This window comes from Dendrobium catenatum, unplaced genomic scaffold (genome assembly GCF_001605985.2).
Source record: "Dendrobium catenatum unplaced genomic scaffold, ASM160598v2 fragScaff_scaffold_1608, whole genome shotgun sequence".
NCBI classification, from domain to species: domain Eukaryota; kingdom Viridiplantae; phylum Streptophyta; class Magnoliopsida; order Asparagales; family Orchidaceae; genus Dendrobium; species Dendrobium catenatum.
The window spans coordinates 7,019,284-7,044,996 of NW_021320070.1; the positions used below are offsets into that span (position 1 = coordinate 7,019,284).

The window sequence follows — 25,713 nt, forward strand, 5'->3', positions numbered from 1 at the left end:
TTAAAATTCAAATTTCAAATTTGGGTATGAGGTGGAGATGGGGTGGCCGGGTGAGGGGGGATGCGACGGCAGGGTGGTTGGCCGGGGCCGGGGATGTGGCCGGCGGTGGACCTCCAAGGGGGGCAGCGGCAAGTGGAGATGGGAGGGCTATTCTTGTAGTGGATGGGAAGGAGATGGATACGAATACGAACGAGAAGATAAAAGAAAATAAATCTAACCACGAATCGCGGACTCTTCCAACGATTGGTGGGCCTTGCGAATTGCTCCCCTTGAGCTCTCTTCCCTCTCAAGCACTCATGCTAGAAAAGTAGAAACAAACATAGCTTTTCATTCATCATTCATTAGGTATTACAAGAGAAAAGACCCATATATATAGGTCTCAAGCATACAAGAAGAAATAAAGACTAAATTGCCCTCAAGGCCCCAACATGACTCAACTCAACATAAGGGTATAAAAGGAATACATAAAATAAAATGCATAATAACTAAAATATAAGCTCTGAATCGTGGCCGTCGATCTGCGATGCTTCCGGCGATACACCTGTTTGAACCTTGGATCGATGTCCTCATCACTATTGAACAAGCGACAAAGCTTCTTAAAGAATGAGCATTGGATGACTGACGGTGGTTGAGAAGGTCCTCAGATAATGAGGGAGAATTGGGTGAATTAGAGGAGTTGAAGAAGGTTTGAGAAGGAAAAATAGAAATAACATATTAGCACTACAAATGGCAGGTAGAGTTATAAAATTCTCAATGATTTGTAGATTTTGCCTTCATTTATAATGTGTTTTAGAAGTCCAAAATGCGTAAAATTATGACCTATTTATCTATTGTTGGAAAAGAATTTTGGCCTTTTTATCAAAATCTTCCAAATTTTCATGAATATTACCGACTCCAAATAATATCTAGAAAATGATCAGATAAACCCACTCTAAAACCAACCAGGTCAGCCAAGCATCAGTGATAACCACAATCAATGATATATCTCCAACAAATGTGTGGAACGTAACATTTCAAAAATCTTGAACAAGTTTAATAAATTTAATTGATTAAAATTTTGACAATTTAATTAACCAAAACAAATCTAGAAACATTCGTAAATCAAATTTAATGCCACAAGAGAAAAGATGATATGTCACAATCTTGGTATCAAAATGTCTCCTCAAGAGCAATCCAACATCACAAACAACTCATGAATCACAGCCACATGGAAGCCATGATAAACATAGAGCAACTAAAAAGATGATATGCTATCATTTTTTGTGTTGAAATATTCATCTTCTCGAGAATAATCCAACAACAAAAGTAACTTTTGAATCAAAGGCTTATAGTCCATAAGAACTCAGTGAAGTCTAAATCAAAGAGGACGAACTGCATGCAATCTAATGCATATTAACATGATCTAAAGCTGAGGCAGAACTGCACGTCAATAGAGAGTGTCTAATTGTCAATTGTTAAGACCCCTATCCAATTAACTGGGGAACAATGGTGACCACTATCCAGGGCATATGCCTTATGCCTATGGTTGAGGAAGAAAGAGAGGTAAGCTCAATCCTCTTGACCTACCTTGGTTTATGGAACCACGAACCCATGTTGCCAAAGGGTAACACCTTCCTGATCCGTGTGTGACCCCAAGCCAATTTGGTTACCATAAATTCAATATATTAAGTCTCAAACTTGCTTGAATTCAAATGATTTAAGTGTCATTGTAATCTTCGCAACGAGACGGACATTTTGATTGTAAATTTGTGATATATCAGATCAATTTTTTTAGTGCTTCGAGATTTGCATCAAAATTCATGCTAATCAAATAGAAAATTAGCGGCCACATTAATAAAAAAAATCTCATCAGCCAAGTATTCCCTGATATGAAGAAAAGAAACCAGCATACCAAATTATAAGATTTTCTGATCCTTTGAACTTCTGCAGAAATATTCTTGATCTGATATCAGCCTGTGACAAGTATTTCCAAGCACCAAGTTATCAGCAACAACTTACTCAACACAAGATGCGCAGTAGTTCTATTTAAGCTAACTATGTTAAACAGACATGATGCATAACCAACCTGTCGGATTGGCTCGGGTACACGAAACTTGCAGCACAGCTTGACAACTCTGATGGATGAATCAATAGATATTCGATGACCGGGTGATATGTAAATTGGTTTTAATGAATCAGGAGTAGAAAGCACTGCCTGAAAATTTGAACCCAGCATTTATCCATTCTATGAAAGGCCGGTAATAGGCTTTAATACTATAGTGAAGAATTTATGACAGAACAAACCTAGAACGGATTTTGATGACCAAAAAACATCTCAAATTGTGATGAGTAATTTAATCAGCAACAGAGCATCATTATTTTTGTAACATGTAAATTTTTGAGATAAAAATTTCTCCTAAAAATTATATCATATTTTTCACATCTCTAGAAAATTTTTAAAACTAATTTTATAAAATTCTATATTCAATTTCAACCATTTTGATATATAGAAGCATGTATGAAAATACATACCTATATTAAGTTATATAATTTCTTTAACAAATTAAATTTAGTCTAAGTTTTAAATTTAATTCTATTGCAGAAGGGATTACTCTACTGTAGCAAAATGGAATCTTCTAAAATTTCGTGCCATGCAAGAATAAATCGATAAATTGAGGATAAAAATAGCTTGTAGGATATCTTAATTATATAATTCATCAATTAAAATTCGAATAGTCTAACCCTATCTATTCTAATTTCACCCTTTTTTATCCTTGTCTTCTACTTCATTCCCAAATTCTAGCTAGCATTGGTGGATGTGTAGAGTATTAAATCGAATTAAATATTTAATACTTATTTATTAATAATTACCTAATAACCTAAGCTAAACCTAAGACATCCTTAACCATTCCTTCTTAACCGCCACCCGGAGGCAAAGAAACCTAAATAAATAGGGCCCGGTACAGGAAAACACAGGAAAAAAAAGGGAAAAGGGAAGGAAAGGAACGGACAATTTGGATTTGAGTTACAAGAGTAAAGGCGTTTAATTTGAGGTAAAAATATTGTTTGACGTTAATTGATTTGATTTCGATGAGACAAAATTAAAAATTTATCTTAATTTAAGAAAATTGCTATTATTAAATTGTTTACTGAAAAAAAAAAGCGTTGCGTTGATAAAAATAAAGGCATTCATCCTAAATATGATCCTATAATTTTGGTGAGATACTCGATCACTAATATCAAGAGCAAATAATTCTTAGAACTTAATAATTGTCAAATTCTATAATTTAATTGAATTGTAAATAGTTATTTCTTCATATTGACCATGACACGATAATTTTAATAAGTCAAATAAACTATAGGATCTTCATTTTTACAAAAATTGATGATTTTTTAACAAATAACATTTATATTGTTTATTGAAGTGCATAAATATTATATTTCACATATCATTTCAACTATTGATGCATGTTAAATAGATTAAATGATAACAAGTTGTTGATCCCTATACGTAAATACGTGCAAAAAAAGGCAAAATTGGGAAATTAAATGACACACGCGTCAGTGCAACACGTCACTTGAAAGGTCAAAGTGTCAAACGACCTCTGATAGACAACGGACTTCGCCATTGCAATCAAAACGTCGAATTTTCCTAGAAGAGAACCCCTTGCAGTCAAATCAGACAAGATTGGTCAAAAGGGAAGACCGACACCCGAAATCAATGCCCAAGGTAGCCTAAATAACATCTGAATGCAAAATGGACTAAGTCGTTGCGTTTGGAGCGTCGTCAATAACCAAAGAGGACTGTAAATTCATTCAATTGAAGTCACGCGAGGAGATCGGCATGGGTCCCGAGGCAACGACGCACAAATCGAGGAAATTGACACACGACATCGCCCAAACCACATCCGATCACAAAACAGACTGTGTCGTTGCATTCAGAACGTCAACAATACCCAAAATCAGGAATAATCTTACCCAAAAAATTTGTCCAGCGAAATCGGTGTGAATCTCAATGCAATGGCGTGCAAATCGGCCAATCGGGAAAAATGCACACAAATCAAGATATTTTTTGAATAATTGACCCATTCTACCATTTCAGAATATAATAATAATAATAATAACATATTATTGTTATTATTATTATTATTATTATTATTAATTTGATTAATTAATAAAACCAAAAAAAATCAAAATCAAGATTCATACCTCGTATCCCGTCAAAGTCCTACTCAAATCCCCGAAATCCCGCTGATCTTCGCCTCTCCTCCCATAAATCTCAAGACTGCAACTTGCCTCGATCGTAGCTTGCTTCGTCGTTAAAACGATGTCGAGCAAGACGTTGCGGCTTCTTCGTTTCTTTCCCTTAACTTCACGAGCTCTCTGCTTCCACGACCTCTAGATCCGATCCTCCAAGCCTAACCGGACACTTCTGATCCATCTCTCGCCTCCTCAGAATCGAGCCCCCACTGTATCGATCTCGAAGACCAACCCAGATCAAAACCCCACAGCAACTCACGCCTCATCCCTCTCCAACTCATGACCACAGCAGCTCACACTTTCTTCCTCTCCCACCTTCTCCACCTACAGTCAAACAACAACACCACACTCCAGCTCTTTCTGAATTGCAATAGCTTTTCAGTTGTTTGAACAACCACCACCACCAGTTGAACTCGTTTCTCCTTACCTGATCATTCGGCCTACACTACAACTGAACGGCGAAACCTCCTTGTTAAGTCCGAACGACAGCATCATGCTAGGCTTCTCTTATTCACTTGAGGATCTATTATACTAGTAGTCATTCTCCTTACAACCTCCAAACCACATAACTCTATTCACCTGCTATTAAGCAGGGCTTTCTCTACTTACCCGCACAACTCATTACAAGACATCCTTCTTAGCCCCTCCACTGCACTAGTGCCAACTCCTGACACCTTCAGCCTCCAACAGCCCACTCGGCCCTCTTGTTCACAAAGATAGCCCACCTACAGCTTTTTTCTTCTTTGGTTTGCACGCCAACAGCCACATTATCCAACTCAAAATAACCAAACAGCCCACACATCTCCTCCCTTTATCCACTTAGCCCATTCCAAACTTAAACCTAAACAAGCCCAAATCAGCTCCACCTCACAAATGCCCACAATCCCTCCAACAAATTCTCCCACAACCAACCCAACTAGCCATAAGCCCAATTCACTCTCTCACAAATTCCTACAGCACCTTAAACTCCTCCAACAGCCTCTCAAAAGTAACCAAAGCCCCTCATTTCTTGTTATTATTTTATTTTATTATTATTATTATTATTATTATTATTATTATTATTATTATTATTATTATTATTATTATTATTATTATTATTATTATTATTATTATTATTATTATTATTATTATTATTATTATTATTATTATTATTATTATTATTATTATTATTATTATTATTATTATTATTATTATTATTATTATTATTATTATTATTATTATTATTATTATTATTATTATTATTATTATTATTATTATTATTATTATTATTATTATTATTATTATTATTATTATTATTATTATTATTATTATTATTATTATTATTATTATTATTATTATTATTATTATTATTATTATTATTATTATTATTATTATTATTATTATTATTATTATTATTATTATTATTAGCGGGGCAACTTCTAAGTACCCGTGTGCGCGCCTCAGTGCTGGCGGGGAAAAAACTACATGTCTTTCAAGTTTCAAACAGATACCTCGAAGACCCATATATGTCATTATTCGCATGGTGGGATTAAAGATCATGGTCGCGGTGTCACCTGATACCTACAATACACATCTTTCTTGGCGTGGTGGTAAGACCCAGACTCCTGAAATTTTTCTTAAATAGGGGAGATGCCGGGAGGCTGCCGGAACATGAACTGAATAGAGGACCTAAAACTTGAATGATAACAAAGGACTAAAACTTGAACCATAGCAGGGAACTTGAACCTGCACAAATCGATAAGGAATCGAACTTTAATTTGAAAATGCACGAGCATATAAACTCTAAATGAACTTGAGATGAGTATTCAAACGAACACCAATGTGCAAATAAGAACTTGAATTAAAAGTCAACGAACAGGAAATACTTGCAATGAATATCAATAAATAAATAAATAAATAAACTTACGTTGGACACAAGTCCAAACAAATGCATCAAGCAATAAAAAAGCTCTAACACACGCAATGAACTATCTACGAATGGTAATAGGGGGCATGCAGTAATACGCTCACGAGCAGAGCATGGAGACAAACACAATAACTATAGTGACTTCCCTATAGTCAACAGTAATTTGCAAGCGAACACATCAAATCCCTACAAATAATGAAAGGCAATGTGTGATGGATATGGTGAACTCCTGTAAATGGCGCCAATCAATATACAATTAAAAAATGGGAAGCTCCTTGCAAGCACTGATAAGTGAATTACGTCAAGTGCAACGTACTATTTACCGACAAAAATGACAAGCTCGTAATACATACAAGAACTCACAAGAATGTGGTGATTGCGAACACCTGTTGAGGATGATGGGAGATTTGTCATATATACAATAAACTTATGAGTGTTAATTAGTAACGGGCGATGAATGCAATAATGCACTACAAACAACTTCAACATGTGAGAAAGCACATACAACTGTGCAAGCAGCAATGATTGATTACATAATGCACCATCAATTAAGAGGTGTTTGATGAATTTGAAGTGGATGCGGCTTGCAAGTAGCGAATATCGCTGCAAGTAAATACACTAAGCCGCCTATGGACGATGACGACTGACATGATATATTTGTGGATAACAGCAGTGTATATGCCATGAGCACGGGGATACCCTGCAGACACAAGGGCACACATTATACATAAGTAAGAATTAAGAATCTGCAATAAATACGAGCACCTACCAGCAATTGCAGGAAGTTCATGTACACCGCATGCTACCTACAAGTGAGTTTGAAGGAATTATAGCAAATGCACCTGCTAATAAGCAGTACTAGAAGATTTACATTCCCTGTGACTTGTCTACATATGATAGCAGAAGGTCCATAGTGCACACAGCATATAGTCTACAAGCAAGAATAATACATTGGCAATGCATACGAGCTCCTGCAAGCCATTGTAGGAGATCCCCATTCATACAATAGTCTACCTACGAGTGACGCCTAGCAACATGCAACCAACACAACCAAGTTCCTTGCAAACATACACAATGCAGCAAGCAATGAACGCTATGATTCACATGTAAGCAAAAGCATGAAATCAGTAGTAAAAATCACATACCACAGAAACGCAGCGCAAAGCCACCGAATCCGCAAAATTCGTATAAGCGGTCAGAAGGCGTATACAAGCTCTTAAATAAAGTATTGCATACACCCAAATGACAATCATGCGTAGCTGATCAATATCAAAGACTTTAAAATGCATTCCCACATGCATTAGAACATGCAAAACATATTATGCGAGCATATCATTCAAACATGCAAAATGTATTGCCCTGTGACTGTGCATTATGTTAATATACAATCGTACTATGCATTCATACATTTCAACATGTAAAATGCATCATACATATACATGCTGCAACGCACAAAATGCAATACTCAAGCATATTATCCAACATGCAATGTGTGATGCCCCAAGATCTAACTTGGAAAGAATGTCAATCAATTACTCAAACAATTTACCAGAGTTATCTAAAACCTTCAATTAACCAGTCTATCAAACATCTATAAAATTTAAAACATCAATATACAAGTCAATTCATATCTCAAAAAGTCATGTACAATACTCAGGAACTACACTACAATCACCAGTTCTGAAATCTATCCTGAGCACAAAAGAATCACTATCAATCAAAAGACAAAAACCTGAAAATCTGGATCAATTCCTATCTTCTTCTCCCTTGCCCTGACCTGAAAATATCAACCACATATAATGAGCTTTACAAAGCCCAGCAGGTCACCTAATACCTATAACTGAAATCAAAGCACGGCTATGCTGTCAATATGCATGTCAGTCAATCAAATCATATCAGTCAATGGTCAATGAATCTATGCAATACGGAAATCCAATAGTCAATAAAACCAGTCAATGCAGCGGTAGACGAATCAATAAATCAACTCAATAAATCCATGTCAATCTCGAAGAAATCCGTACACAGAAGAAAATCAGTCAATCCGTCAAATCCATCAAGTCGTCGAATCAATCAATCTGTTAAATCAATCGCTATCAAATCAAATCAATGCGGTCTAATCAATACTATATATTCAATGAAATCAAACGAGGAAAGCAGTACGATAAATCTCAATCTATTCTAACAGTGAATCCATGCGGCAGTCAATACGGTGCAGAAACAGTAACAACAGTGAATCTCAAGATCAATAAATCCATAGGCAGTAGTATAAGCAGAAATCAATGAATCTATAGGCAACAGTATCAATGATTCTATACTATTCATGTCCATGCTATCAATGCAATATCTATATCCATCCATTTCTATATCAATGCTCAATGTCGATGCACAGCAATCAATCAGTGAAATCAATGAAATCGTACGATCTAATGAATCCAATCAAAGTCGATAAAGCAGGAATCTATAAAAACAACGAATCCATAAAGCAATACAGTAAACATGCAATTCAATACTATATACTGGACAAGTATAATCAACTGGCTATGTTGCTGTTGTAGAATCCATATTGTTGTTGTAGATCCGTACATTGGTTCTATCAATAAGAGTCGTCACTCTTTTCGCCCGTCGGCATTTCTATAAACTCCTTATAACTCCCAATCGTTATATCAATGATCAATGGTTTAAAGGAAAGCCCGTCGGCCCACCATCCTGTACAGGTCAATATCAATCTCCAACCAATGTTCAACCAGGCTATACGTGTTTCCCAGTATCAATAATCAGTTCAATAATCAATATTAATGCAATCTATAACAATCATATCAATAATCATAAGCACATCAATCTAATCTATCAATTCCAAGCAAATCCGAAAATCTACGAAAATCGGGCAGCGTAACGGCAGTCGGTCAAATTTACACAAAAATCCTGCAAAAAGGCACAATTTCCAAATTCTTCCAAATTACAATAGAATATCTATAACATCAATACAAGACTATTGTCCTATAGAAATCAAATCAAATCAAGTCCTGATATTTTTCTATTCGATTAAAATCGCGTAGAATCAATTCCGACCGGTAAAATCGTCGCAGAATATAGTCAAATCGTGTACAATAGTCATATCTATAACATACTAAAAGTTGTGCGGTGAAAGTTGTGTCAAATCAAAATCATGTCGAAAAGTCGACTACGAAAACACAAAACAGATCACAACTCGGTCAAAACTCAATATCTTTGAAAACAGAAATAGGATTCGGAGTCCTTACCACGAGATCTTCACTTTTCCCAACAGCAGCGTCGGACGAAAAGCGCTCCGCGGCCTCTAAAACCAGGTTTCTCCTCTTTTCCCTTCTCTTTCTCTCTCCTCAAATCAGATATTTTTATTTTAAAATGATTTTCTCTCTCATCAAAACGACTTGATTTCTTTAAATCATTAAGCTGATCGGCCCGGCCGATCGCCAAATCGTCCCGGGACGATCAGACCAAAAATATCGTCCTGGACGGTTCCCAGAACTATGTTCAGGCCGATATTTTCTACAGTGCCGATCGGCCTGGACGATCTCAAATCGTCTTGGACGATCCTGAGAGGAAAATCCAAATCAGAGAGGAACAGTAAGGGAACGAGGTCTCACACAATGCATACTATACAACAGCAGTGTGGCGCGGCAGCATGCTAGGTCTACATGCAAATATATCATGCACTACCTGAAAGTGTTGAATCGTTATACAAATATATTATGCAAACAAACAGGGAATGCATTGATGCATCACACACACATGTCATGCAAATATATCATACGCTATGTTAATACATTAGGCCGCTACATAGCACATCAACATATCATGCAAGCATGACTTAGCAACATGTAAATGTAAAATGCATCATACATACATACATGTAAATATGCAAATGCATACATAAACTTGTTCATGTGTAGATGAGGATGAAATCATGTACATGAACATGTATATGGGTAATCGACCCAACCTAACCACGACAAGGATCCTTCGGTTAGTTCATCATCATCCCCACCATCAACTTTAAGTGCGCAGTGATAAATTTCAATTTTCGATATCTAATTTTCCTGCTACTATATGCCAGATCTATGTATATATTTAACGACAAGCCTTAATTAAACGTTCACTCTAATTACCGAGAGGGGTAATTAACCATAGGGGCTTGTGCCTACAAGAAACCTGAACTCATATCATAAAGTCCTCGCAAAATGAGAGAAATCTCTAGGTTGTGGCTTATCTACAAACTCAATCTATCTCTGAAAATTTGCCTCAGAACTTAAACGTTAAAACTCTCATCGATGACTCGAAAAAGAAAGGGGTCGCGGAGAGATCGATGTGCGAAATTTCGAAGCCCACACAAGTGAATATCAATGCTAAATAATTTCAAATATGAATAATGATAATATTAAATTGAAAGAAGTAAATGAACTCATGTCAAGTGAGATGGATTGACAAATAATGATGATCTGTGCAGGAAGAGGCAAAAGTTCTAATGAGATGAGCTTCTATAAGGAAAAAAGAAGATTCCCAACTCTCCTTCCTAAAAAGTTGATATTATAAGATTCAACCTTAAAGCCGAGAGGTCGTTGATAATTGCTATATTGGATTGTCCAAACTTCTTTAGGGCTGGCAGGCTAGATGACAACCAACAATATAAATATGCCAAAAGCCAATAAGCATTATATGACATTTTTTAAGGAATTAATGAGTAATAAAGAAAAATAAAAATGGAAGTGATGTAAGGAAATTAATAAGTGCATTTCGTAATGTAAATAAAATGAAAAGACATGCACCTTGAGATCAGTGCAAGGAAATGAAAGAACAAATCATACGGGGTGAGACTACCACTACAATGGGGAACTTCTCTAGGATTCCTTTAGGCTAATATAATAAATCATGTTACCGGAATGGAGCTAATGTTCACAGGCAGCTCAAGTTCAAGCTCACATGAAACTACAGCGGTGTGAATCTATGTATTTTTAGATCAATAACTGATTTTGATAATGTCAACATAACCATTTTCAATGATAAACAGTCATTTCCTGATGCTTTCCCACGAACTTCGTCCATAAATTTTTTTTGACGTAGACTACTGATCTTAAACCACTAGTTTCAAGATCATTAAGACACTTTCACTAAGAAATATTCACTTGCAAAAATTAAGATATAAAATTTTTCAGTAGTTAGAATTCAGAAAGGAAGGGGAATGAAGACCAAGAAAATACTGACTAAACTACTTGGGTATAAAGCACTCTTACTGCTCCCCAAGTTTGTCCAGATTTCCCAACTAATGGTATAACATCCTTTGCCATGCTTTCTCCACCTTGGAGAAATTGCATTACTCCTGACCGGGTAAGACCGTCCACATGATGCAGCTGGAAGCAAGGAACAATTAAAGTCCGAATAAGAGATTCAAAAAAGAATTAAATAAAAGGTATATAGTAAATATGTGTTCTATTAAACAAAGGTAGAAAAATATTCTTACTGCAAAAGTTTTCCAGTTAAATGGCATAATAGAGGTATGACCATATATTCACCATATTAGAACAAATTGCAGAGCAATGCTCATTATCATTCGCTTTATCCTAATTATTTTGGGTCAGCTTTCTAAATCATTGACAGAGGGTCATGCTGCAAATTAAAATTGCAAGAATAAAGCAATGAAGATTGCACATAAAATCACATAATTCCTAAGGGAGGAGTATATTAAGAACCCAGCTTGGAGACTTTGATATCAAGATGTTAGATGGGTCAACTTGAAGACTCAAGAATGCTCGATATGTTCCTTATTTGAAAAGAAATTTAGTTTATGTGAGTCAGCTTGCAAACTCATGTCATGTGACATCATTCACAAGAGATTTGTGAAAGGTGACAAAATGAGTTATGGTTATAGCTCATGGCAGCGTTGAAGCCACCCTATAAGTTATGGTTATACTACAACAGAATGATGTTACGGAGCACATAAATAGAACTATCACTGAGTGTCACTACAGGAAAATCGTCTATCGCCGGTGGATTTGGATATTTCAAGCGGCTTTCCGAAGGAAAAATTTTCGCTAGTAAAACCCATGAAGGAAACAAAATGCGACGGGATTCATGGGAATCGCCGTCGGCAATTTTCGACGGTTGACCGTGGTAAGTTCCACCCTTTTCCATCGCATTTCGTTGTGTTGCCCCATATCAAACATTTATGACGAATATTCCATCGGAAAGCAACCGAAAACCTGTAGCAATGAAAAAAAAAATGACAGCCCCTTATTATTCCGCTGCAACATTTACAAGAAATACATGCAACAGTTAATGGATGTACACAAAACAAGATATATCATCATTATACAACATTGCTACTCAAAATAAAATAAAACCATTCAAAGCATGAGTCTAACAACTTCAAAATTCAATTGTTCACCATAAAAACTGTTCAAAAAGAAATCAAAACACAACAATAATGTCACATTCAAAACATAACAATAAGGTCGCAACGAAAATAAATTCTCCAAACTACTACAACTTAAACATTAAGTTTTTTAATCATCTTCCGTCTCCTCACTCCCCTCATATTCATGCTTAAATTGCTGACCATTTTTCTTTTTATTTTGGCTTAGGTATGATCGAAATTATGCCTGCATCTCAGTCTGCTATGTCAGTATGTTGGCATACACCCTCCCCTTTTGTCTCCCTCCAACAGCCTGCGACCACATGTGGTACTCAGAGTACTGCATCGCCTAAAGATGATCCCTCAGTAGTAGAGGCCTAACCCTCCCTAAGTCATATAAAATCATCCTATGAGAGACTAAGTCCATAAAAATTCATTTCTATTTGCATATTATTTATGATTACTATTAAAAAATTGATACTCACATGATCTTTATGCGTCTTCTCATCAACCCACTGATGATCAACTTGATGTTGGTGTGTTCGTATATGCAGCTAATATTTGAGGGCACCTTCTTCCCATAAGAGCTTGAGGTCGTTAATTAATAGTTGTAAAAAATATCAATTTTTTCTTTTGAATTATGTGGTCCTGGTATTACAAGTGTAAATAACATATACAGAGTAGCCATGCACTTTTCTGGCTGAAGTTTATACGGTGTTAATATAACAAGCCAACAAGAGTAAGGTGAAGTTGTCTGACTGTATTGAGTGAAACCATCAGCACATAATCTCAATCTTATGTTACATAGCTCTACAGTGAATGAAGGATGTGTCATATCAAAATGTTTTCATACTTCAGTATCTGATGGATGAGAAAGAACATCACTGTGAGCTAACTTCTCTTTAAGCCATCTCATATGACCTACTCAACTGATTGGCCTTGGAATAATTGGTAAATAAGATGATCGAGAATAAGGAACGTCCTTCTTTTGATGTTATTTTCCTGAGTTGGGTTTGAACCGAGACGCACTGCATGTACGACAGCAAATTTGTGTTGCATCATCCTTGTAGTACAACATACAATCATTCATACAACAATCAATTTTTATAGTTGTGAGAACCAACTTTGATACTAATTTTTTTAGTTCGATACAAATCTATGAGAATTAAATTGCCCATTGAATTTTTTTCCTTGAGGAGACCAATGAAGTCATTGAAGCACTCCTGAGGGATATTATATTCAGTTTATATACTAAGCATCATGACAACAACTAATAATTCCAAATGAGTTGTACAACCATCCCAAATTGATTTTTAAGAAGCACGTATTAATTCAATTTTTTTTTTATTTCTGTGTTAGGTGGCTCTTCCATGCGTCCTCTTAAATTCGGACCCGCTCCATCAAAAACAAGTTCTTCAAATGTTCTATTAATTTGATCTTCGTCCATTGTTCTAGAAGTTGTGGTTAGACCGACATGAGTATCTCTATATGGCTCGTATTAGCCATTTGAAGTTCAAAACCAATATCCAGGAACAAAACCCCTATGATAAAAATCAAGATTAACACCCTCGGGTTTAAGAAAAGCTTGATTTTTGTGCTTCGAGCATGGACATCTAAATATTCCATCCGACTTAAATGAAGGTAGTTGACATGCAATGTGAATGAAAGAATCAACTCACTTAATAAATTTATTTGTCAATGTTTTTTATCCCGGTAACAATCTATTATATATCCAATACCTCTCCTCTTGGATAGTCATATGGATGTTAAATTAATAATCCTAAAATTAAATAAATATACAAAAATTCATTATTCTGGTGCACAACTCCAAGGGTATAGAGTGCTTAGGTATCAAAGTCTACATAATCATTAACTTACACCTTATAAATTGTTCAATTAATAACTAATAAATGACAAAAAATCTAAACCCTAAAATCCAAAATGTCTCAATGACAAGTTAGTAAACCCTAAACATTAAAAATCACACATAATCATAAATAAATTAATTCTAACATCACTTAAATTCTTTCATACATCACTCAAATTCATGTATGATCATTCAAATTGAAATTATCCTTTAATATCTACTCCAAAAATTTATCACATAACCCTAAACCCTAAGAAATTAGTTAGTACACCAAAATAAACAAACAAAAAGCTCTCTAAACAAGAAAATATTTACTATACAACAAGATCTATGAATTTATACAACATGTGAAAAAAACTCTCTAAACTCGAAATAACATGAGTTCTACCGTTCCAATTACATTAAAAATTAAAGGAGTAAAGAGAACGAGTTTTACCTCCTAAATCTTGAAGAAATGGAGAAAAATGACCAAGAAATCACTTGGATCGGCGAATGGGGGTGTAGCAGCTGTGGGCTGTCTCTGGGCTGAAACCATGAAAATAAAGAAGAGAGGGAAATTGGGACAAAATAAAGCCTTTTCCGATGGAATTTTAGGCAAACGTTTTCTCCGGACATGAATTACTTATTAACGGCGAGCAATTTGATGGAAATAAAATGCCAGGAGCATTGTTTAAAATTGCGCAATATGAGGCTCGCATTGAGGTCCGCCTCAATGCAATTTCAATAAAAAACGCCTTAAGGCTTACGCCTCAAGCTTTTTTATGAGGCTTACGCCTCATCTTGGCTGAGGCGTGCCTCGCCTCGCCTCGCTAGCATGAGGCATACGCCTCGCTCTATTATGTATGTTTTTATTAAAAACTTAGTTAAATCCAATATAAAATCCCTAAAAACATCATGACCTCTTGTGCTCCAAAGCCGTATTAACTTCCTCTCAACTACCTCGACCTCCAGCCCACCGCCTTCATCGTAGCCACCACCATCAGAGCCGCCACTGGGGATCACTTGAAATCCTCATATCGCCACCATCTCCTATAAAAATTTAAGTATTACTCTTATTTTATGTTGATGAAAAACATTTATAAAAGATGAAGATGGCTGATATAACTAAAGAAGTATATTGTTAGGTATTGGACCCTACAGGATTAGACAAATGAAGGACCAATGTTTTATGACGACTCAAATAAAAATCCCCTTAGTAATGATAGTACAGACGATTTCTGATTTGTTGTCAATCATTAACTTTATTAGTAATTAAATGTAGATGAGTAGGGAACTGAGAAAAAAGAAATTTATAGTTAAACTTGATGCTATATGATACGTTTATATAATTCATGTATTTTATGTTGTTTTTCTCATGTGATATTTGGATTTCAATTCTATTTTATATAATTTATTACTTATTACTTTATATTTTGAGTATTTTTTTTCATATATATATATATATATATATTATTATATAAAAAATTATTTTTAACTTTTATTTTTTACTTTACGCAATTTTTAGATTTTGAGGTTTACGCCTCAAAAAATCCCTTGAGGCTTACGCCTCGCCTCATGAACAAAAAACGCCTCAATACCCAATTACGCAATTTTAAACCTTGGTCAAGAGGCGTAGTAGCCGGCGAAATTTTTTCATCACACATTCAAGCAAAATTACCTACATAAAAAACCGCCAGTATCGAGCAACTGTTTTTTTGCCGGTAATGCCGTTAGAAAGTCTGATGAAAAAATTCTGCTGAAAATTCCATCGATTTTGGATGATTTTCCTGTAGAGCGTGCTAGAAGCATGAGATTATATGCAGGTCTACCCAAATAGTTATGGGCAGAAGCAATAAATACTGGTGTTTATCTTATCAATCTTGGTCCATAATTTATTTTGAATGAGAGATTACCTAAGGAAGCCTGAAGTGGCAAAGAGGTAAGTTTATCTCATTGAAAGTCTTTGTTTGTTATCTTATGTTCATGTTAATGCAAGATTTAGGAGTAAGCATGATCCAAAGTCTATCAAGCGTAAATTTATTAGATATGACTCTGATGAATTTAGCTATAAATTTTGGGATTATCATAATCAAAAATTTAGGAGCATGGATGTCATATTCAATAAAAATGAAATGTATAAAGATAAAAATGAGACTTCAGAAGATTCTTCCAAGTATGTTGAAACGGAGGATGATGATGATCAAGAAGACAAAAACAGGAGGCATGCTTAAGATGATGAAGCACAAAGAGTTGCTCAGACCCTACTATTGAAGTTAGGAGATCCAACAGAATATTAAAATCAATACAAAAGTATTCTCCTTCCTTGTATTATCTATTGTTGACAGATGGTGGTAAACCAGAGTACTATGATAAGGTCATTTAAATTGATGATTCAAAGAAGTAGGAGCAAGCTATGGATGGTGAGATGTATTCACTTGAGTTGAATTAAACTTAAGAATTGATAAATCTACAATATGGAAAGAAAGTATAGTAGAATAAATGGGTTTACAGGCTGAAAGAAGAATTTGATAGTAGCAAGTACTATAAGGTCAAAGTTATAGTCAAAGATTTGTAGCAAAAGGAATGAGTGGACTACAATAAAATCTTCTCTCCAAAGATAAAGATGACTACATTCAGATTTGTGCTAAGCATAGTAGTATTGAATGATTTACATCTAGAACAAATGGATCTAAACACAACATTTCTTCCTAATAGCCTAGAAGAAGAGTTGTACATAGTGCTACTCAAAGATATGTGATTATAGGTAAAGAAGATCTGATTTGTAGGCTCAAAAAAACCCATATGGGCTAAAGCAGAATTCAAAGATAGTGATATAAGAGATTTGGCAGGTTTATATCAAATAAATGGTACATGAAGTGCTAGACAAATCGCTATTATTTTTTCAAAATATTTTGATAACTATTATATGTTGCTGCTCTTATATGTGAATGATATGTTGATTGCAAAATCAAATATGCAGAAAATAAGGCTTTGTTCGGGACAGCTTTCTTATTGCTTTTTAAAGCAGCTTTTTAGTATAAAAATTAAATTTATTATACTAGAAAGTTGCTTTAAGAAAAAGTAAGAAAGTCGTCCCATACAAAGCCTAAGAGAGCTGAAGGAGAAATTACCAAGAGAGTTTGAAATGAAAGATTTGATTCCAACAAAGAAAATTCTCAGTATAAGAATCAGCATAGATACAAGTGCAAGTATATTGAAGTTTTCTGAGACTAAAAATGTTAAAAACATGCTACAAATATTTAACATGAGTGAGGCAAAGCCAATTTGCAATCCCTTGGGTAGCCATTTTCAGCTATCTAAGAAACAATCGCCTAGATATAAAGCAGAGTAAGAACAAATGGGGAGGATTCCATATACTTCAGCAATTGGAAGTTTGATGTATGTTATAATCTATAAGAAACAAGATATAACATATGCAGTGGGAGTAGTCAGCAAATACATGAGTAACCCAGACAAACTTCATTGGGAGACATTTATATGGATTTTCAAGTACTTAAAAAAATCAGTTGACAAAACTCTTTGCTTTGGAGATGCGAGAATTAATCTATAAGGGTATGTAGATTTTGATCTTGTTACAGATCTTAATGGTAGGAGCATAACTAGTTATATCTTCATTTTGGGAAAGAATGTAATGAGTTAGATTTCTAAGTTACAGAAGATTGTTACACTCTCAACAATAGAAGATGAGTGCATTGTGATAGGGAACACTTGTAGATCTCAAGTATTTCCTATCAATCTTCGTGAACCACGAGAGTTCTCTGCAAAAATCCGCACAAAATCACAAAAAACATTAGATAATTTGTATTATTTGATGAAAGGAAAACGAAAAATAGCAAGATACAATTGATCCTCTATTCAAGAGGAGGATCAATCTCCCCCAAATCTCTAGACGCCACTAGAGCCCAAAGAAAAACCTAAATCTAGGAGATCTCAAGTTTCAGCCAAATTCAAGATGTGTTAACCCTACGAAAACAAAGTATTTAATGCATACAAATCAAAAGGAAATCCCTAAACAGTCCCTACATTCAAATTTCCCTCCCAAATCCCTCAAAAATCCTTCCTAAATTGCTTTGTTTGATCCAAGTGGGGCGTGCAGCTGAATTGGGAGGCGGAGGCTTCCGCCTCGTCGCGCCTCGGCCGGTCCCGCGTGGACCGAATGGACCGGTCCATTGGACCTGTCTAATAATACTCCCCTCCCGAAGATCCACCTTTCCTCAAGGTGGAGATATGCTCGTATTCCGGTGGAGGTGGCCATCCTTGAGGTGGCTGAAAATCCATACCAATTTGCTAAATTAGGGGTTGCCCTGAAAGAGAAATTTTCCCTCCTTTCTGATCACATCCAGCTTGTGTAGTCCCACCATAAAATCTTCCCCCACCTCTTGTAGGCCCCTAACAATGGTCTTAAGTGATATCATGGCTTTGGATAGCCCTGCATCTCCCCTTATAAACCACCTTTCTCCCATCCACCATTAATTTCATCGTGAGTGCTCCCCAATTGTCCTTGGTTTCCCCTAAGGTTTGTGTCAAAATCTCAGTCATCCCTTGGCATTCGATCCCATGATTAAGATGAGAATCCGCGGGAGGCTCACCTTGATCACGCCAATATCCTTATTTATTTGGGTAGCTGAATTAGGAAGGATTATATTGAGGCAATTATGTATTAATTAGAAGTTATTTATTTCTTTATTAAGACATCTTGAATAGATCTATAAATAGGGATAATTTTGTATAATAAGCATAAGGTATTTTTACCCTTCTCAAATTCTATTAATTTTAACATGGTATCAGAGCCAACGGCCTTCATTACCGATTGAACAACGATCCTAGAATCGTTGGAGGAAAAGAAGAAGAGGAATAAATCGGAGCTGCCAGAAGCTGCGGATGCTGCTCCGACTCGGACGAACGCAAGCAGATGGAGTCGAACTACCAAACACTACCCGAAGCTGCCTACTGTTCCGGACAAATGCGGCCTGCCCTCAGCTTTCGATCCGGGACGGGATCGGACAGACCGACCACTCCGCAAACATTAAACCCCGAAGCCGGAAGTCTCGATCTTCTGCGGAGAAGCTCAAGCCTCGCGGACGGACGAAGCCGTGCGGGACGATCGAAGCCTCGTGAAGATGAAGCTTTCGAAAGGACGGAGCTCTGCCGACGAAGCCAAATACCCGACGAAACCTACGAGACGAGCGACTCGATCGGAACTTCCAATCCGAGACAAAGGAGCCTAGTCGAACAGCCACATAAGAACCGAAGGAGCGTCATACATGATCCGACAGAAAGGGAAAGTCGACGAAGGAGCGAAGCAGCCCGCTCGATTCCCCCTTCCGATCGCACATCCCAGACGAGATCGGCTCGATTCCCCCTTCCAATCGCACATCCCAGGCGATCCACGCCTGCGATTCGTGGGAGGAAACCAAGCCCGCGTGCGACTTGGGGGTGGAACCGCAACCCGTGCCCTACTCCAATCCAAGCCTCTTTTTTTAAGGCTCGACCAGTTCGATTTAAAAAAAAGCCTTAAATCAGATTTAAGATCTTATTAAGATCTAATATCAGCCTTTATTACTGATACAAGCAAATCAGACTTTATTGCTGATCAAATCAACCTTTATTGCTGATACAAGCAAATCAGCCTTTCTTATTGATCAAATCAGCCTTTATTGCTGATACAAGCAATTCAGCCTTTATGGTTGATCAAATCAACCTTTATTGCTACAATAAATACAGCCTTCATTGCTAGAAATCTGAGGAATACAAAATTTCCATCACCGGCCTTCATTGCCGGAATTTTGATGATATTCCCATCACCGGCCTTCATTGCTGAAATTCTGAGGAATACAAGTTCCCACAACTGGCCTTAATTGTCGGAATTTTTAGGATAGTTTTTCATCATCGGCCTTCATTGTCGGCTTTCTCTGGTGGTTGATATCCTATCCATAACCAATGTAGCTCTACCTCTGAGTGAGTAATTGCAAGCTAGTCTCCAGCTTGAGGGGGGAGTGTCAAAATCGCAGTCATCCCTTGGCATTTGATCCCACGGTCAGGATGAGAATCCGTACCTGGATCACGCCAATATCCTTTTATATGTGGGTAGCTGAATTAGGAAGGATTATATTGAGGCAATTATGTATCAATTAGAAGTTATTTATTTCTTTATTAAGACATCTTGTATAGATCTATAAATAGGGATAATTTTGTACAATAAGCAGAATGTATTTTTACCTTTCTCAAATTCTATGAATTCTAACAGTTTGCAACCACTTCATTCCCAGGATGACATTAATACTTCCTAATTCTAGTGGAAGAAAGTCCTCCCTTACCTGAATTCCATGGATGATCAACATCACTCCTCTACAGATCCCCTGACCTTTCTCCACCTTCCCTGTACCCATCATCACACCATAACAACCGGTATCCACCAATTTCACTTCCAATTGGTCGATGACCTGAGTGAAAATGAAATTGTGGGTAGCCACACTATCAATTAGCACCACCACCTCCCTGCCCTCTATCTCCCCCTTCACCTTCATGGTATGATTCATAGTGAATTCTACTACTGAGTTCAGGGAAACCTAAGCCAGATCCAAGTATAGCTTCTCCGCCATCTCCTCCTCTGTCTCCTCAGTTTCCTCGTCATCGCAGACGGTGAGAACTTGAAGAGTTCGGTCCTTGCACCGATGCCTCGGCATATAATTCTCCTCGCACCTGAAACATAACCCCTTTGTCCTCTTCTCATGCATCTCCTTCTCTGTCAGCCTCTTGAAATTTTCCCCACTTTCTCCTCCAACCGGCTTCTCCCTGGTGGTCTCATTAATGTTGTTTAATACAGACCCCTTGGGTGCTAGAAGAGTGGTCATAGTCTTGTAAGAGCCTCCTGAGCTGCCGCTCCTGGCTGCTGGCTCCAGATTCTTCTGATTTTCCACCAGCTGTGTCAACTTCATAGCCTCCCCCAAGTCACTAAGCATCAGAACTTTTACTGCCGCTCGGATCTCTGCCTTCAACCCCTTCATGAAGTTCCCCTACAATACCGTATCTGATAATCGCTACACCCTACTGACTAGGTGCTCAAACTGCTCCTGGTAGTCTGCTATTGATCCCTCTTGTGCCAGAGAAAAGAACTGCTCATAAAAATCTCTTCCCCGATCAGTTTGAAAATGTTCTATTATGCAGTCTTTGAATTCCCTCAAGTCCCTGATAGGTCTCCTCTGGTCTCTCCACTGGTACCATGACAGTGCCTTCCCCTCCAGACATAGGCCTGCTGTTGTCAATTTCTCCTCCTCCGTTAGTCCATTAACAGCAAAGTACCTCTCCACCTTATAGATCCACCCATACACATCCTCCCCCTGGAAGATAGGCATCTTCAACTTCCTCACCTTCTAATCTCCACAATTCCCCCTTATTCCTCCATAGCTTCCCCTCTCTCACGTGTTCGGCCCACCCCACGTCTCCTGGTTTTCCCTTATCCTGCCATAGCCCAAACCCCCTTCGAATTCCCCTCTTCTTCCCTTCAAAATCAGCACCTCGACGACCATAATGTCCCTCCCAGCATTCCCAATCAGCACCCCTTTGCTCCGTCCCTCCATGCTCATGTCTTTCCCCATACCTACCTCATTTATCCTCCCTCTAGAAAGGCTACAGATAGGGTTTCCTTCTTTCTCCTTCCACTACTTCCACCTCATCTTCCTCCCTAAGAATTTCAGAATTTATGTTTTTTCTTTCCTCCTCTTTTGCCACGGAAGCCGCCGTTTGGTTGTGAATTTCCAACATTTTCTTCATCATGTCCAAGAGATCTACTTGTCCTTCCATATAGAGGAAATCCTTTCATCCACCGTTGTCTTGATTTGGTTCATCTCCCCTTCAAGTCTTTCTTCTAGCGCATAAACTTTCTTGGCCGCCATCTCGATCCGAACTTTTGAAAATCCAAAAACTCCGGATTTGGATTACAAAAACAGCACTTCGTCCGTTCCCGACAAAAAATCAGCTGCTGAAATTTGCCAAAATCAGCCCACGAACGGTCCCAAGACTTGCTCTGATACCAATTTGATAAGGAACACTTGTAGATCTCAAGTATTTCCTATCAATCTTCGTGAACCACGAGAGTTCTCCCCAAAAATCCGCACAAAATCACAAAAACAGTAGATAATTTGTATTATTTGGTGAAAGGAAAACAGAAAATAGCAAGATACAATTGATCCTCTATTCGAGAGGAGGATCAATCTCTCCCAAATCTCTAGACGCCGTTAGAGCCCAAAGAAAAACCTAAATCTAGGAGATCTCAAATTTCAGCCAAATTCAAGATGTGTTAACCCTAAGAAAATAAAATATTTAATGCATACAAATCAAAAGGAAATCCCTAAATAGTCCCTACATTCAAATTTCCCTCCCAAATCCCTCAAAAATCCATCCTAAATTGCTTTATTTGATCCAAGCGGGGTGTGTGGCTGAATGGGAGGTGGAGCGTCGTGCCTGGGCCGATCCCGCGTGGACCGGCTGGACTGGTCCATTGGACCGGTCTAACACATTGCTATCACTGAAGCTAGCAAGGAGAAGATATGACTGCAAAATTTTATGACAGAACTTAACAAAGGGCAAAAAATTGAGAAGTTGTATAATGACAACATGAGTGTTATTCATCTAGCCAAGAATCCAGCATTCCATGATGAAGCGCACCCGACTTCGGTATCATTTCATTAGATTGCTTATGGAAGATGGTCAATTATCTTTGAAGAAGATACACACGACCCAGAATTCTGAAAACATGTTGACGAAGACGACGACAATTGATAAATTGAAGTTATATGTAGCTTCAGTTAGTTTTCCTGAATGATGAGAGCAGGGTTGAGCCACACTATAGGTACTATAATTGGTGCAATAGATTGGGAGAATGATTGATTGCAATCAGTTTTTAAGTGGGACATTGTTAGTTCTGTGTGCAATCTAATTGTATCGATTAATCAGGTTGTATTGTTGCATCGGACCTCAATTCCATCAGTTGAGTTCATTGGGGGGTTCAAGGGGGTCCTCCCCTATAAAACGTTTTTTTCATACAACAGTACAACATTGTGGCGTTGTATAGTCAGGTTGGAGAACATATAAAGAGTTGAGTGTTACGACACTCCAAACCTGACGTCGTGGCACTACGAGTCAGGCGGCACAATTTCATTCTCATTTTTCATGTTTAACATGAAGGGTTGCGTCCCTTGAAGTTAGTGAATTGCGCCTCTTTGTCTATTTTAAGTGTAGAACAATGCAATAGTGAAGAGAGCTAAAGAGAGAGTAAGAGAAAAGAGAGATCTGTAATATTTCTCCTAAATTTTCATAGTGAATTTCTTGATGTAGTGTGGCTCTATGGTTTTTCCCGATTAAGGTTTTTCCAAGTTAAAGCCCAATGTTCTTTCTTTTATGCTGCATTTTATCTTTCATGTTTGTATTTGCTGCATGATTTTACTTTCCTAACAATGCATGCTCCCATCTAATTTATATGTGATTATAAAGATCCTTTTGAATCCACTTTTTTATTAATGTAAGTTTAGAAACTTCCCACGTATCATTATTTTCTAAGGTGTGGATCTCTTCCATTACAATTTTCTTGCACTCAGGAATTTTAAGAGTTGCATGAACATGATTTGGAATATTTATTTTATCAAGAGAATAGGAAAAAATTTTAAATCCACGTAAGACCCCTCTACAAGTCCGGAAATTAGATTGTATGCGTGTGTGTTTTTTTTTTTTTTTCTTTAACTCACCATTTTTGCTAAGGCAATAGGATGATAGAGAACAATATCATCAATCCATGAAATTACTGAGTCCATTACATTTATGACAAAATGGAACACAAAATGATTCCTAAAGTGTCTGCAATAAAATTTCTTCAGAGGGTGAAGCCACCCCTACAATCAACAACAAAAAAAAGCTGCATGTAATTCATGAAAAGTTTCACTACTGATGATTTTAATGTGGTAAATACAGAAAATAAATAGCTTACATTCTTCCCAATTCCTATAGCAGGAATGTTCGATAAGACACCAAGATGACAGGCTAGACCAAAGCCTGCATGGTGCATTGTACTTCAAGTAAGTACTTCATGGGAAGTATATAGATGCTAAAAAGAAAAAAAGTTAGCAACTATAAGAATTCGATGTCAGATAAAATAATATAAAACTTGATAAACAATATGAACTCTTACAAAATGAACTTCAACAATCCTTAGGACTGCAAGCGAACCAAGCGTTCGACGAGCTACTCGATGCTCGGTTCGATTAAAACTCGTTTGTGATCGTTTAACTAACTAAACAAACAAATTTGAACAACACTTTAAATACTTGATCCTTAAATAAACAAGCTTGAACACTAATGTGTTCGGTTCATTTATGTTCACGAACAACATCATTTGAAGTTCGTGAACAAGCTCGGCATTAAGCTCGATAAAAGCTCGAATGGAGAGAAATGCAACTGGTAAGCTTCATTTAAGAATATATTCATATAGATTAATCATATTTTCATTTTAAATAGACAGCTGCTTTTATTATAAATTTAATTTTCTGAACAAAAGACATTTCACATTTGTTCATGTTTGCTAGATTGTTTGTTTAAGATGTTCATGAACAAATTTAATGTTTGTTTATTCAATGAATTGTTTGTTAAATATGTTCACAAACATAGCTGAACATACATAGCTCGTTAATGCTTGTTTGTTTAAAGCTCAATAAGCATTAAACGAACCGAACGTGAACCGAACATGAACCAAACATGAACACCCTTAAATTAAACGAACCAAACATGAACATAAACAATAAAGCTCGAATCAAATACGAACCAAACTTGAACAAGCTAATGATAAACGAACTCAAACATGAACAATCACATACTCAGCTCGGCTCGGTTCGTTTGCAGCCCTAACAATCCTAGTGTGTTTGGGGGAAATTAATGTAAGACCAAACCTACCTAATTATATTCAATGAAAACTTGCTGAATATTACATTCTTCATAGAGCAAATACTGCTGTATACGGAAACATAGGCTTCATTTGGTATAGCTAACAAAATTATGAGCGACCCAATAAGCAAGACTATACGCTCATAAAGTCGTACAGAAGGTGCACGTGCAAGAAGAATTTGATGCACGCATTTCTCATAAATCAAAAGAGCTTTTCAACAAATTAAGCAGGACGTAGTCGGGTGGTCCTTCCTTACTTTTAGTGAAGCTTAAGTCAAGGGCCATGCAATGAATAATATATTTGCAAGCAAACAAAAATACAATCCAAAAAAGGTCGAGGAATGTACACTTGTAAAGGAAACATTTGAGTTTCACAATTAC

General features: G+C 36.8%; 1 protein-coding gene across 4 annotated transcripts in view; it reads right to left on the reverse strand.

The window, feature by feature from the left end:
- The window catches only part of LOC110106405 (endonuclease V), a 61,012-nt gene that overhangs the window by 29,862 nt on the left and 5,437 nt on the right, over positions 1-25,713 (reverse strand). For all 4 annotated transcript variants that reach the window (XM_020836307.2, XM_028700925.1, XM_028700927.1 and 1 more), the window contains exons 6-9: positions 24,383-24,447; positions 11,416-11,532; positions 2,066-2,194; positions 1,892-1,953 (exon numbers count right to left, since the gene is read on the reverse strand). In XM_020836307.2, the coding sequence (XP_020691966.1) occupies positions 1,892-1,953; positions 2,066-2,194; positions 11,416-11,532; positions 24,383-24,447 (373 nt within the window). The remainder of the gene's footprint in view (positions 1-1,891; positions 1,954-2,065; positions 2,195-11,415; positions 11,533-24,382; positions 24,448-25,713) is intronic.